Raw genomic sequence first — 12,284 nt, forward strand, 5'->3', positions numbered from 1 at the left:
TACCTGTGTCACATGATGAATAAGTCCAACATGCACCATTCACTTTTAAATCAACCCCCTCCGACCTAAGCCATGTAAATCCTTCAGAAATTCACACCAGTATTCTCCTCCTTCAAATCACACATAGAAATAGTCCAATGACGAAAGTTTACCCATGCACAGCCCCTTTAACCCCGACCATTTAAGTAACTGCTTGGAATTATCAGTGACCCTTGTTGCACTCCTGGCTAACTCACACTGGGTCTTCTTGAGTACAGACCCACGGGGACTTCTCCTTTCTCCGGGGTCCTTGAAATAAACACTATTCATAGCGTCGCCTTTACGAGACAGCACTGTCAGTTCTGCCAGCAAAGACTAAACAGCAAAGGCTCTTCCACTTTCGGCACGTATACGCGCACCCTTCCCTTGTCAAACTGTCCCTGCCATCCATTCACCCTTTCGTCTCCTCACTGCTTGCCCCCTCTGCTTGGCATCTATTGCTTCTATCTTTCAGAAATTATTTTCAAGCCCCCCGCCTCCCGGCTGGCGCAGGCAGCCAAGGTGCCGTCCTGCCGCAGCGCTCGATGCCGCGGCGGTGACATGTGTCTCTCAGCGGCAGCTGAGCGCTAATTAATATAGATCCTTTTCCCGCTACGCTTTAGGGAGCGGGGAAACCTCACGTTGGAGAAATGCAGCGTCCCCTCCCGCAATTCCCCCCGCACCCGGACCCCTGGAGCTGCCCCCGCTCCGCCGCCCCCGGCCCGCAGCTCCTCGCCCCCGGGCCCGGGGATTGGCCCGGCGGAGGCGGCATCAGCGGCGGGGGGGGCCGCCCCCACCCTCCCTCCTCCTCCCTGGCCCCGCCACCCCCTCGCCCCGGTGCGGCAGGGCCAACCGGGAGACCCAGACGCAGGCAGCGACCCGGCCGCCGCCGCTCCGCGCCCGGCCACCCGCCCGCAGCATCCCCCGATGGCCGCCCGCCTGACCTGCTGCCTCCTGCTGTGGGCCCTGGGCCACGGGGGCTGCCGCTCGCCCGCGGGGGAGGGCGCCGGCAGCCCGCCCGCCTGCCCCGTCCGGCCGCCCGCCGACCCGGGCTCGTCCGCCCCCGGCCGCGACCCCCGCGGCGGCTCTTCGCCGCCCCCTGGGCTGGGCAGCATCGCTCAGGACATGGTAGCTGTCCACATGCTTAAGCTCTACGAGAAGTACAACCGGGAAGGGAGCCGGCCCGGCGACGGCAACACGGTCCGCAGCTTCAAAGCCAGGCCGGGTAAGACGGGCCGGGCGCGGGGGCACCGCTGGAGCCCCCTCGCTCCTCGTTCGCTTTAAGGTGACGGGTTTGTGTCGAGGTTGCCATTGACTGCAGGGGGTCACTCTGGGTGGATGCTGGGGGGTCCCTCGCTACCTACACGGACAGGGTGTCGCCCCTCGCTTTGCGGACGGCTTCCCACCTTCCCTGGCTCGCTTCCCTTCCCGGAGAGTACCTCTCTTGGGAAAGCCTCCGTTGCTGTGGATGCAAACCAGCGGCAAAAAGAAGCGCCGTTCCCAGCGCACATCGCACTGGGTCAAAAGATCTTTTCAGAAATACTTGGAGCAGAAACCGAGTAGCGAGTGCTCCAGGCACTGGTCTCTCCCCGGCTCTTCTGGCAGCCTCAGAAGTTCGTGCTAGGAAGAGTGCCGCCTACAGGACCGCCTAAAACTGCTCGGCATCTTAAATTCCTTGCACTGCCCAAACATGAGAACACAGATCTCTGACCTCCCTCTCCCCAGTATTACTTGGCTTGATTATGAGGGTGGAGAAACACATGTATTATGTCAAAACTACGCTTTCTTTATCCCAATATTACGTCAAATAATAAAAAGGAGGTTTGCCTAGTTAATAGTCCATACATTTGTTATCCTTTGCCAAGGAAACGCAAATTCTCTTTTCTAGGAAACACCTTCCTTCTCTGGTTAACACTTACAGACTAACTAGGATCTTAGTTCTTAAAATAAGAACTGTATCAGTTTCCAGAATCTCGCTGTTACTATCTTGTCAGAAATATTCATTATTCTATTTAATGAATTCTATTTATTCAGTCTGATGAATTGAAACTCACAAAAGCAAATTTTGCATTAATCTATTTCTCCTCCACTTAAGTCTCATGTATAGAGTACAGTGCAGCCTACGGTGTTTTAGGGAATGCCTACTATAATATTGCACAATAATTTTTCCTATTCTCTTCTGCACTCCAACTTAATTTCTATCCTATGTCAACTGTAATATTAAAAAGAATCATATTCAAGGAAGGGGAAACTCCATGGAAGAGTAAGTGGCTAATGAAAATGTCTAAAATTCTAGGAGATATGATGTAAAGCAACTGCAGACATTTGGGAGAAAAACAAATTGTCATGCTCTAGATCACTAGCTAGCAGTTGCTGTAATAGGGGTTAGGAAGGAGCTTCCACTGTGGATGGTTTTCCATGACCTCCTGTTAACACTTATATTTTTCTGTGAACTAAGCAGGTAATACTGGCTGTCACCCAAATAAGGCCCTGGACTACAAAAGGGATTTGGGGACAAGGCAAGAATTGCACTATATTCTTTTTCTTAATTTTTCAAATAATCTGAAGCACACACTACTTGCATCAAAGTAGTCTAAGTTGTAATTCTTTTTTAAAACACTAAAATAGCAGCCCACAGGTCGACTGTGCTGACCAAATAGAAATCAGTATTATTCTGCTCATTTGCCTGATCAAGCAACCAAGACAGAGAGGCCCGAAATTAACTTGGCTTTCTCTGCAATGGAAATAAGGCATATCTATGTCCAAAACTCCTGTCTCCTGTGTCTTATCTATGTACCTTCTCTACTGGATCTCATCTTTCCCAAATGACACGGCATGAAAGCAGAAGCTCCTCTGCACTGTTCCTTTGAACGCTGTTCATCAAGCTAGTGATAAACACTCTAAAATGTACCACAGAATGATGCAAGATGAGGGAGGAGAGAAGGACCTTATCTGCCACCATGTTTACCTTCTCTGAGAAATTCTAATGTTTCCTTCTGAAAGAGGAAATTGGCACGTTTTTCTACCAAGACATGTGGAACAACCATTCTTTATAAAACAGGGATAATAATTCCAGTCCTATTGAAATAAGCAAAAAAGACTATAAACACTATAATTTTCATTATCCCAAGCAATGCACTTCTTTCATCACATACTTTTCAGAAAATCTGTAACTGTCTGTTCCTGCAGTGCTGTTTAAAGCTGTTTCTAAGGTGACACTCAAGCATCAGGGTTACTTACAGTTGTCAAGATGAGGCCTCCAGAGATACAAAATGTTGTTCCAGACATTTGTCCTTTGCCATATGCATTATTGAGTTCTCCTCAACCACCTGGTTGTATTGCCATCCTATCTGCTCCTTAGAGGGTATAGATGATGTTGACTGAGCTATGGAATGTGTAATATTTTTCCATATTCAGTGTGAGACACTTGAAATATAAATGCATGTGCTGTTTGCATGTAGCCCAAATACAACTTTTTTTGTTGCTCCTCTAGCAGTACTTGCCCCTTCAGAAAGAGTACTTCAAAAACAACTGATCATCTTCTCTCAGTTCACCTCTACGTGTGTTCACAAGGGTTCATTATGTTTTTTACAAGAAGCTGAGAGATGGTCTAAGAACTAATTTATGAGTTTTCTTATTTCTTTAGGTGCTTTCCAGTTTTCAGGGAACTTTGTAGCTTTAGAAAACAGCACCAACTGGTTGAAGTTAGTCCAGTCATAATTGGTTTGCGACAAAATGCGAAATATTAAGTTATTGTCCAACTTCACCCAAATTGCTCAGGTTGAGGGGAATTAATCTTCAGGACAGCAATTTATTGCCTAACCATGAAACTTCCCTGTAAATTGACTCTTGCAGCCCAGATTCATTCCCTAAACATGATGCATCTTCTGTGCTAAACAAAGCAAAGATATTAATGAAGAGTAGAAAATAGCAGCCATTTAATTAAGATTGTATCATAATGCATATGTGCAAGAAAACCAAATCAAAACTGACAATGTGTGGTTGACAAGTTGGTAAAGCCTGAGTGAACTTAGGCAATATGGAAATATAACTGTGCTCCATCCAAACCCCAAATCTTTTAAATTCCTACCAAGTCTATATTTCCTGGCTTCTGGCTTTTCAGTAGCTGCAGACTCATAGATTCTTATTCAGTTTTACAAATATTTTTGACTTTTGAAGGGTGTATTTTATTCTCGAGTACAGAATTATTTTAGATTAATTCAGTCTCCCTTTCTCTGATCTATCATTGCAAGTTACCTTCCCTTCTGAAACCCTGTGACACTAGTGTTTGAAATGTCTTTATTCCAGCCATGCTTGTGCTTCATAGCAGTAACTACAGAGGTGATGGTGCTTGGAGCATTCTACTACTAAAATAAAATATTTAAAAATTCAACTAGAATAGATAGACTTCTTTTTAGAAACATATGCCTTCTGAAGTGAACATGCAATAGTAAAGACTGGTGTTCTAAAGGAGGTATTATAATTACTCTCTTCCTTGGCCCAAGAAATCATCTAGTAGCTTTGTGAAATTTCTGTGCTTCAAAGACTTGAATAAAATCTAAACCCTTAAGTTTTTTCATAACATGAGCACCTATACTATGAGTAGTGTTGATTAAAAGTTTATTAATAGGAAACCTGTCCTGAACTGACAGAAACAAATAGGTTCTTATCACATCAATGCAAGCTGTTTTACTTCACTGTATCAGGAACAAAATATAGATGGAAAATGCATACTTGAATATATGTACTCTAAGACAGCCCGGGCTTGGGATTAATGATCATGCTGATCTGCTGTTCTTTTAGTCCCAATCATGGTTCTATCCAGCATTAACTGGGAGATAGCAACCCAACCACCAGTTTAGTAAGGTGTAGCACTATTCACTTCCCTCTTTCAGATGAAACTGTGTTTTAAAGGAAGAGTGTTCCAACAGGTGGCAGTTAATGGTACTGCCTTTCTGTTGTTGCCAGAATTTCTGCCAGAGATTTTTCAGGTATGTCAAACAGGGCTGCCAGAGGGTTGGTCCACTCGGGCTAAAGATGCAAATTTACCAACTGCAATCCTTTGATGCATTCTAACTAGTGGTGTGAGCTTGGGAGAAGAGGAATCACTCCCTGGTTCTACCGCCACTTTCCAATATACTGTTGAACTAGTAAAAAAGCAAAGGCAAATTTTCACAATGATAGATTATTAAGGTATTGCCTTTTTATGCTGGGATGAGATTACATTTTAACCCACTAAGAGAGGTTTTTACTGTTTAAATAAACACGGTGTAAGCAGTTATTAAAGTTGCTCGTCTTCCTCAAAAGGAGGGTAAAGATGTAAGCTGAGCACAAACGCTTCAACTAGCTAAAAATAAGCTGTTTCAAATGGAGTTTGAATTTCAAGAGTCAGCTCCTGTTCAATAGCATTTGCCACTAACTTTGTGCAGATCTAAACACAAGCCTTAGAAACCAAGTGTGTTTTACAGTGCTTTAAACAAAGTTCCTACATGATGTGTACTGGAAAGGAGGATTGCTCAGAGGAGTAATGACCCCAAAATGTGTCACACTGCCTACTGCCAGCCCCCTTGTGAAATGTCTCATATGCACTACTTGCAGATGATGAGCTGTTGTCCACAGAGGTAGCACATAGACATCTTTCAGGAATCTCATGTCAGCTTTATATTAAACAATCTTTAATATTAACTGTAAATCTGGTTTCTGCTAGTACTGGTTTCAGCAAGGTATTTCTCTGAGCTCTGCCCCTGGTAAATTTGACAGCTTCCCTGATCCTGACTTTGTTATAAATGAAATACAATCAAGGACTGCTTTTCTTGCCTGCCTAGAATGAAAGGCAGTCTGGAACTAAAAATCTCTGGAAAGAATTTTATCCCTTGTGTGTACAAAAGATGCCCAGTATGTTGGACACTCTCAATATTATTGTAATATTGCTATTAAATAGTTAAGTTTTTTCGTTGTCTTATTCACCATAGTTTTAAGCTGACGTGATAAGCTCACTATACTAAATTATTTGATGCAAATGAAAAGTAAAATTTGTTAATTCCCTTAAATGGAAATAAGATTTGACTACCATTTTTGGTCTCAGGTATATATCCATATTTTCCTTGCTCTCTTGCAGAATTCTTTGCCCAGAAGCCCTTGTACTGCTTCAATCTGACATCCATGCAGGATTCAGAAATGATCCTTGCTGCCACTTTTCACTTCTATGCTGACAAACGCCCTCGGCACCGGGAAGTGTTTTGTAAACGGTCCAAGAACTCATCCTGCCGCCTCCTTCACCTGCCTCCAGTCCTACGGCTCAACCTGGTTTTCCAAAGCATCCACCAGAATTCTGCCTATGGACTAGTGAAAGGGAACATCACCCTGCTTCTTCAAAGGCGAGGGGCTTGGCATGCAAAGGACATTTCACACATTGTAAAAGAATCAAAACGAGCTGGAGAGCTCATTCTCTGTGCCGAGCTGGATTCTGGGGAGAAACACCAGGGCTTCCCCGAACAGGCTGCTAGCCATTTACCTTATATTCTAGTTTATGCCAACGATCTTGCAATCTCTGAACCTAACAGTGTGGCAGGCACCCTACAGCGTTACGATCCATTCCCTCCCAATGACGGGGACCCAAATCTGTCCCCTAATGCTTCTACTGATACTCGAGTTAGGAGGGATACGTACCTTGCTAGCTCTATTCAGAACAACGAGCTGCCAGAAGTAAATTATAACAATAATAAATACAACAAACATGACATATGGGAGAATGCTTACAGATCCTTGAAGCCAAAAGCCTCACGCAAAGATCGAAGGAGGAAAGGGCAAGAAAATACAGAAACACTTAAAAAGTCTCAAGTGCTAAATTTTGATGAGAAAACAATGAAGAAAGCAAGGCGAAAACAATGGAACGAGCCAAGGATTTGTTCAAGAAGATACATGAAAGTTGACTTTGCTGATATTGGCTGGAATGAATGGATCATATCTCCCAAATCATTTGATGCCTACTACTGTGCAGGTGCATGTGAATTTCCAATGCCCAAGGTAGTATGCCTTTTTATTCTTGTCTTGCTTGCAAACAGCAGGCCTACTGTTCTGCTTATCCAACCACTTCTTTAGTTGGCATTTCCTTTAGATTTTTACCCTTTTCATTGTGTTTTGTTGCCTTGACCTAAAGAATTTAAACAATATTTTTTCCATCAACTTAGTCATCAGAGTGCAAAAAGATTCCCAGTTTTCTTCAAATGCAATCTGAAGAATAGGAAAAATATCTCATTTATCTTAAAATTTCCCATCTTATTCTTGAAACCATAGCATAATTACATTTTTAGCTTATGAAAAGATGGTTATACACACTAAATCATCCAAATACTCTATTGCAGTGGCAGAAGTATGAAATATTATATACTAATACTAAAACAAGCTACTCTATCAACATATTTCTGGACTCCACTTGTAATACCTTAGAAGAAAAATGAGGAGTAGTTACACTGAGGTATTTTTAACTCGAGGAAACTGCTTGTCAGTTTTGAAAACAAAAATACTGATTAAGATTTGTGTATCTAAATTCTAAATATGTTAGATAATCCTGCTGGTACAAAAAACTTGATTTACCTTATGTCTAGAAATGTCACAAAACTGGCCCTAGCACCCTAAAGTAAGCATACTGAATTCCTCCTAGAGAAGCAGTGTGAAATTTGCCAGTGGAGAGGCAAACATTTGTCTCACTCTCGCTCTGCTCTATGGCAAGAAGTAGAAAGGCTGGTAATCCTATGTTGGACAAGAATTTTTAGGATTTTATAAGGCTTTCAAGTAATGGCAGAGGGGAGGATCTGAAGCACTGAATAATCTGCATATTTAGAAACTGTAATTATTTTGCAAATCTGCCTACAAATGGCCTGATTATTTGTTCAACTGACATTTTTTGTATGTGGTCATTTGGCACATAAATAAAGGATAGTGCTTTACAGCACAGAGTTTCAAGGCTCTGAAACAGGAATCTGCCCTACTTTACATCCAGGGAGATTGATGTATGTTTGTGTTGAAACAAGTAGTGTAATTTCAGGAAGAGTAGATATGTAGGCTAGTTTTAGGTCTAGGAACAGTGGAAATCCAGACTTCATGGTAGGGTGTACAAATCAGACCACATATTCTAGTACAGCTGGTCAATGCTGAACCAGGTGTACATAAATCAATACATGCTCTGGCAAAAATTAAAGCTTGCACAGACTCACATACAACTTCCCTTTGTTGTTGTAACACAAATTGATCATGCAATATAGTCACCATTTAACTTATCCAAAACAAAACACAGCCTGGGAATATGGGTCCTTTGCCACACACTCACAGTCTAATGCACCATTCACACACAACAACATAAACAAAAAAAAAATTCCCAACCAAACAACAACTCCACCTTTCAAAAAAGATGCATTTAACACATCTGACTTTTTGTGAGCAAAACAACATGACACAAAAGCTGGTAGGGCACGAAGAGAAAGGATCCATTTCCAGCTTGAACAGTTAAATAAGCTTATATTGCTCACCTACCTAATAACTTTTCTAGAAATATAAGCAAATACTTGATATATAATAAGGATTCCCTTTCACTAGTATCTTGATAAAAAAAACAAAATAAGGAAAACAAAAACCCAACTGAAAAAAAACCCCAGAGAAACTAAATCACAGATATATAGGTTTGGGAATTCTGGGTTGGAATCACATTCATTGATTGGGTTTGCTTTGGAAGAGGTCTACTACTTGTTAGCTTTGTATTTTTGAGAGGGGAAAAAAAGAGGCAGATTCAAAGGTGTAACATTTTTAAATGACTGTTTCAAAAGAAAGAGAGGGGACACCAGGATGAATCAAGATTCAGTTCAGAGCATAAGAATTGTTAAATATTACTGAGGGAGAAAATCATTCTTTCACATATACTCTAAGTCAGGAAAGTATCAAAGGCCAGACTAAAGCTATTCGTAAAGATTTGGTCTACACAGTCAGCCTATGATGGACAACAGACACCTTATTTCCAAAGTACCCTTTTAGAACTGTAGAGATGGAATTACATACCTAACATGTTGGGTATCATCACACTGTAGGTTTATTTTCTTTCTTAAGTGTCAGTACATAATTCTGCACATCCACTTTAATAACTGCAAGTCTTGATTTAGATAGACACTGAACAGCTTAGGTACAAATCTTCTCATAATAAGTTCATTTACCCTCCTGCTGAATTTCTTATTCCCTGAACTGTTGAGGAGAAAGACTAAGTTATATGTATGGCTGGCTGCAGTGCTGCATTTGCCAAATAAATTCCAGTCCTGCATATCATAGAACCTGGTATGCTGTATATAACTTAGCAGCCAGCATTTAAAACATTAGCACTTCCTTAGTGCCATTATTACTGGGCATTCAACTAATTATTTCAAGCTTTCTACTTTAGCACATTGGGACAAAGTCGAATGTGAAGCCAAGCCCATGATCACTGAACACTGATGCCAGGTTTCCAGAAGGGCTGGAAAAAATCAGAGCCTGGCTGGACGTGGGATGGGTGTGCTGTCTGGCACTGCTGTGGATATAGGGCTCAGGCAGCCAGATTCCATACAGAGTACCGGTCTAGCATAAGCATTTTCCTTTCCAAGCACTTTTGTGCACAGTGTATCCACTTTTAGGCATTAGAAACATAATCAGTTGTTCTTGGGAGACAGCTGCTCAGTCTAGATAGACGTTGTTCACATGTCTTTGTTCCTTACAGATATTAGAGACTGCACAGTGGGAGAAGATCCTTGCAGGATCTTCTGCAGCTTCATAGCCAAGAATCCTGTAAGTCAGTAACTGGCTGTGAGGGCAATGTAGGCTATCCACTGCATGGAGTCAATAAATGTTGTTTCAGTAGCACACGGTTATCTGTGACTATTTCAAATAACACCATGAAATGCCACAGGTGCTAGGAACAGTTCAGAACATTATTCATAAAGGCTAAATTAAGAGCTTGATTCTAGAAGCTCTAATTCTTTGAATATCTATACTTTGCAGTGGCTTAAAAACACAAAAACTCCTGTCCCTCTTGCTGTCCACATATTCTGACATGACCAACATGTGCAGAAACTGGTTTTTACTTCACACAGCAGCTGAGACTACCTCACTGCTGCTTGTCTGTGGGCAGTTTTGAAATCCAAACATGAACGAGGGCAAGAAAGCACAAGCTGTTGCTAATTATGCCAACATATGCTTAATACAGAAAGGCACTGTGCAGGATTTGCCACTTGTTGGGACTTGGCTATAGGGATGATGTCTTGAAGGGTCAAGGACAGATTTCACAGTTACTCCTTATAATGGCTTAGTTAAGGAAGACCTGAAAGCCATAATGGCAGTTAAGGTTTGAATCTGATTTGTTGATGTGTTACACTTAATGCAAATGTTTCAAAACTACATTATCCTAAAAACAGCTCCTTTGTTCTATCCCTGGACTACTTTTCATATTGAGATGGAAAACCATGGGTTCTGTGGCTCAATACCCTGAACAGGTTATAGGTGTAAAGTTGCTATGAATCCTCACTTCATACTTTTCTCCAGCCTCACCTTTTTCCTTCTCCCAATTTGAGGCTAGCCCATGGGAAGGGAAAAAAAAAAAAAGGCCTGGTGATGAAGGCAGAAGGAAGCAAAGACCACAGATATGAACAATTTGTCAAACAGTTATGATCAGAAAGGCTCTGTCAGGGTGTTTGACTATTCTATACTAATTCTCTCCTGTGGACGCTACTTCTGGAGTACTCTGCTCTTTTAAAAGAGAGTGATTATTCCAGGAAAAAGTAACTAATTCCAGGTTAGCATACATGAGGAAAAACTCTATTGGAACATAGGGATACTTGTTTTGGAAATATTTGCAGTAGCAAATTTTCTAAGTCAGACAAGCGGTGAAGATAACAAAATATAGCATCTAGCAACTGAGAACTATGTATGTAGCAGGTACATTCAGGGATATTTTCCTTCAGGCCTCTGGCTGCTGGCTGTGCCACCAGTGCCCTCCTCTGGTATTTATGAAGGTAGCCTAAGGAACACAAAATATCTGTTGGATACATCCAGCTCAGGAAAGCTGGAAGTGTGAGGGACTGGTGTGCTGCATGGCCCTGGGACTCAAACAATGACATATTTGTTTTATTGTGAAATGAAAAACTGCATAATTGTTGTCATTTTCCAAGTTCACCTAGGAAAGTGACTGCTTATACCAAGCCCACCTAGGAAAGTGACTGCTCATAAATTAAGCTATAACTATTTCCTTCTCTGTTCTAGGTTGTCCGGCCATCAAATCATGCTACAATTCAGAGCATTGTAAAAGCAGTAGGAATCATTCCTGGCATCCCAGAACCCTGCTGTGTTCCTGACAAAATGAGCTCGCTCAGTGTCCTGTTCTTAGATGAGAACAAAAATGTTGTTTTAAAGGTATATCCCAATATGTCAGTTGAAACTTGTGCCTGCCGATAAGTTCATACAAACACACCTTTAACAAGGCCCACAGATCCTGCCTGACTGCTCTGGGAAGTTGTAAAGGAGAAATGAATCCACTTGTGTTGATGAAGCAATGCAAGTCTCCAATTCCTCTACAGAAAACATGAAGAGAGAATAAAACAATGCCCATGCTTGCCTCAAAGGATAGGTCGTACTGTCATCATCTGTCTTTCATATTCATCTTCCAGGAATTCAGTACTTTACAGATACCTTCCTAACCCACCTAGCCAGGACACCTGGTGTTTAGAGAGAAATTTAAGTGTAAAGTTTCCCATAATCAAAGGACTAAAATATGTTTTTATATGTTATTTTCTGACTATTTTATCTCTTGAGTTAACCAAGAAGATGGGAAGTGAACTTGCAGAGGCAGGCTTATTTTAGAATATCACTTTTGTACACAAATCAAAAATTTTTGCCTAAAACACTCATACTCTTAATATGCATATTTATACTGAAAAATGCTGTAATAAAGGGCTTAAAATGTATATTTTCTTCAGGATGCAAGTATAGTTCACTGCATAAGTTTTCATATAAACAATATGTTAATATAGTCATTTTTGGTTACCCTTCCTTAATATATAATTTGTTCTACAAAACACATGTAATATCACACATTTTTGGTTTGCTGGATAATTTCAGGTTGTTAAACATATTCTCTGAATAATACATACAATATAGTAATATGTTGAAATACTAAAAATAAAATAACCAAGATTTATATTTTTGTAAATTATGCTTTATATCCTCTAGATTGTTACATGCTTTTAACAAAAGCT

The 12,284-nt window shown here is 41.3% G+C and overlaps 1 protein-coding gene across 1 annotated transcript; it reads left to right on the plus strand.

Moving 5' to 3' along the window:
- Positions 1-814: 814 nt before the first annotated feature.
- GDF10 (growth differentiation factor 10) lies at positions 815-12,284 on the plus strand. Its single transcript, XM_063405716.1, has 3 exons — positions 815-1,243; positions 6,137-7,044; positions 11,293-12,284. The coding sequence occupies exons 1-3, from the start codon at positions 946-948 to the stop codon at positions 11,482-11,484; spliced, it is 1,398 nt and encodes a 465-aa protein (XP_063261786.1). The 5' UTR covers positions 815-945; the 3' UTR covers positions 11,485-12,284.

Source organism: Prinia subflava, chromosome 9, assembly GCF_021018805.1.
Source record: "Prinia subflava isolate CZ2003 ecotype Zambia chromosome 9, Cam_Psub_1.2, whole genome shotgun sequence".
Lineage (NCBI taxonomy): Eukaryota > Metazoa > Chordata > Aves > Passeriformes > Cisticolidae > Prinia > Prinia subflava.

Bases quoted from the DNA above. Each gene is read 5' to 3' on its own strand.
- GDF10 (XM_063405716.1), top strand. From the start codon at position 946: ATGGCCGCCCGCCTGACCTGCTGCCTCCTGCTGTGGGCCCTGGGCCAC. The intron at 1,244-6,136 runs GTAAGACGGGCC...GCTCTCTTGCAG, and splicing joins CAGCTTCAAAGCCAGGCCGG to AATTCTTTGCCCAGAAGCCC. The intron at 7,045-11,292 runs GTAGTATGCCTT...TCTCTGTTCTAG, and splicing joins GTGAATTTCCAATGCCCAAG to GTTGTCCGGCCATCAAATCA.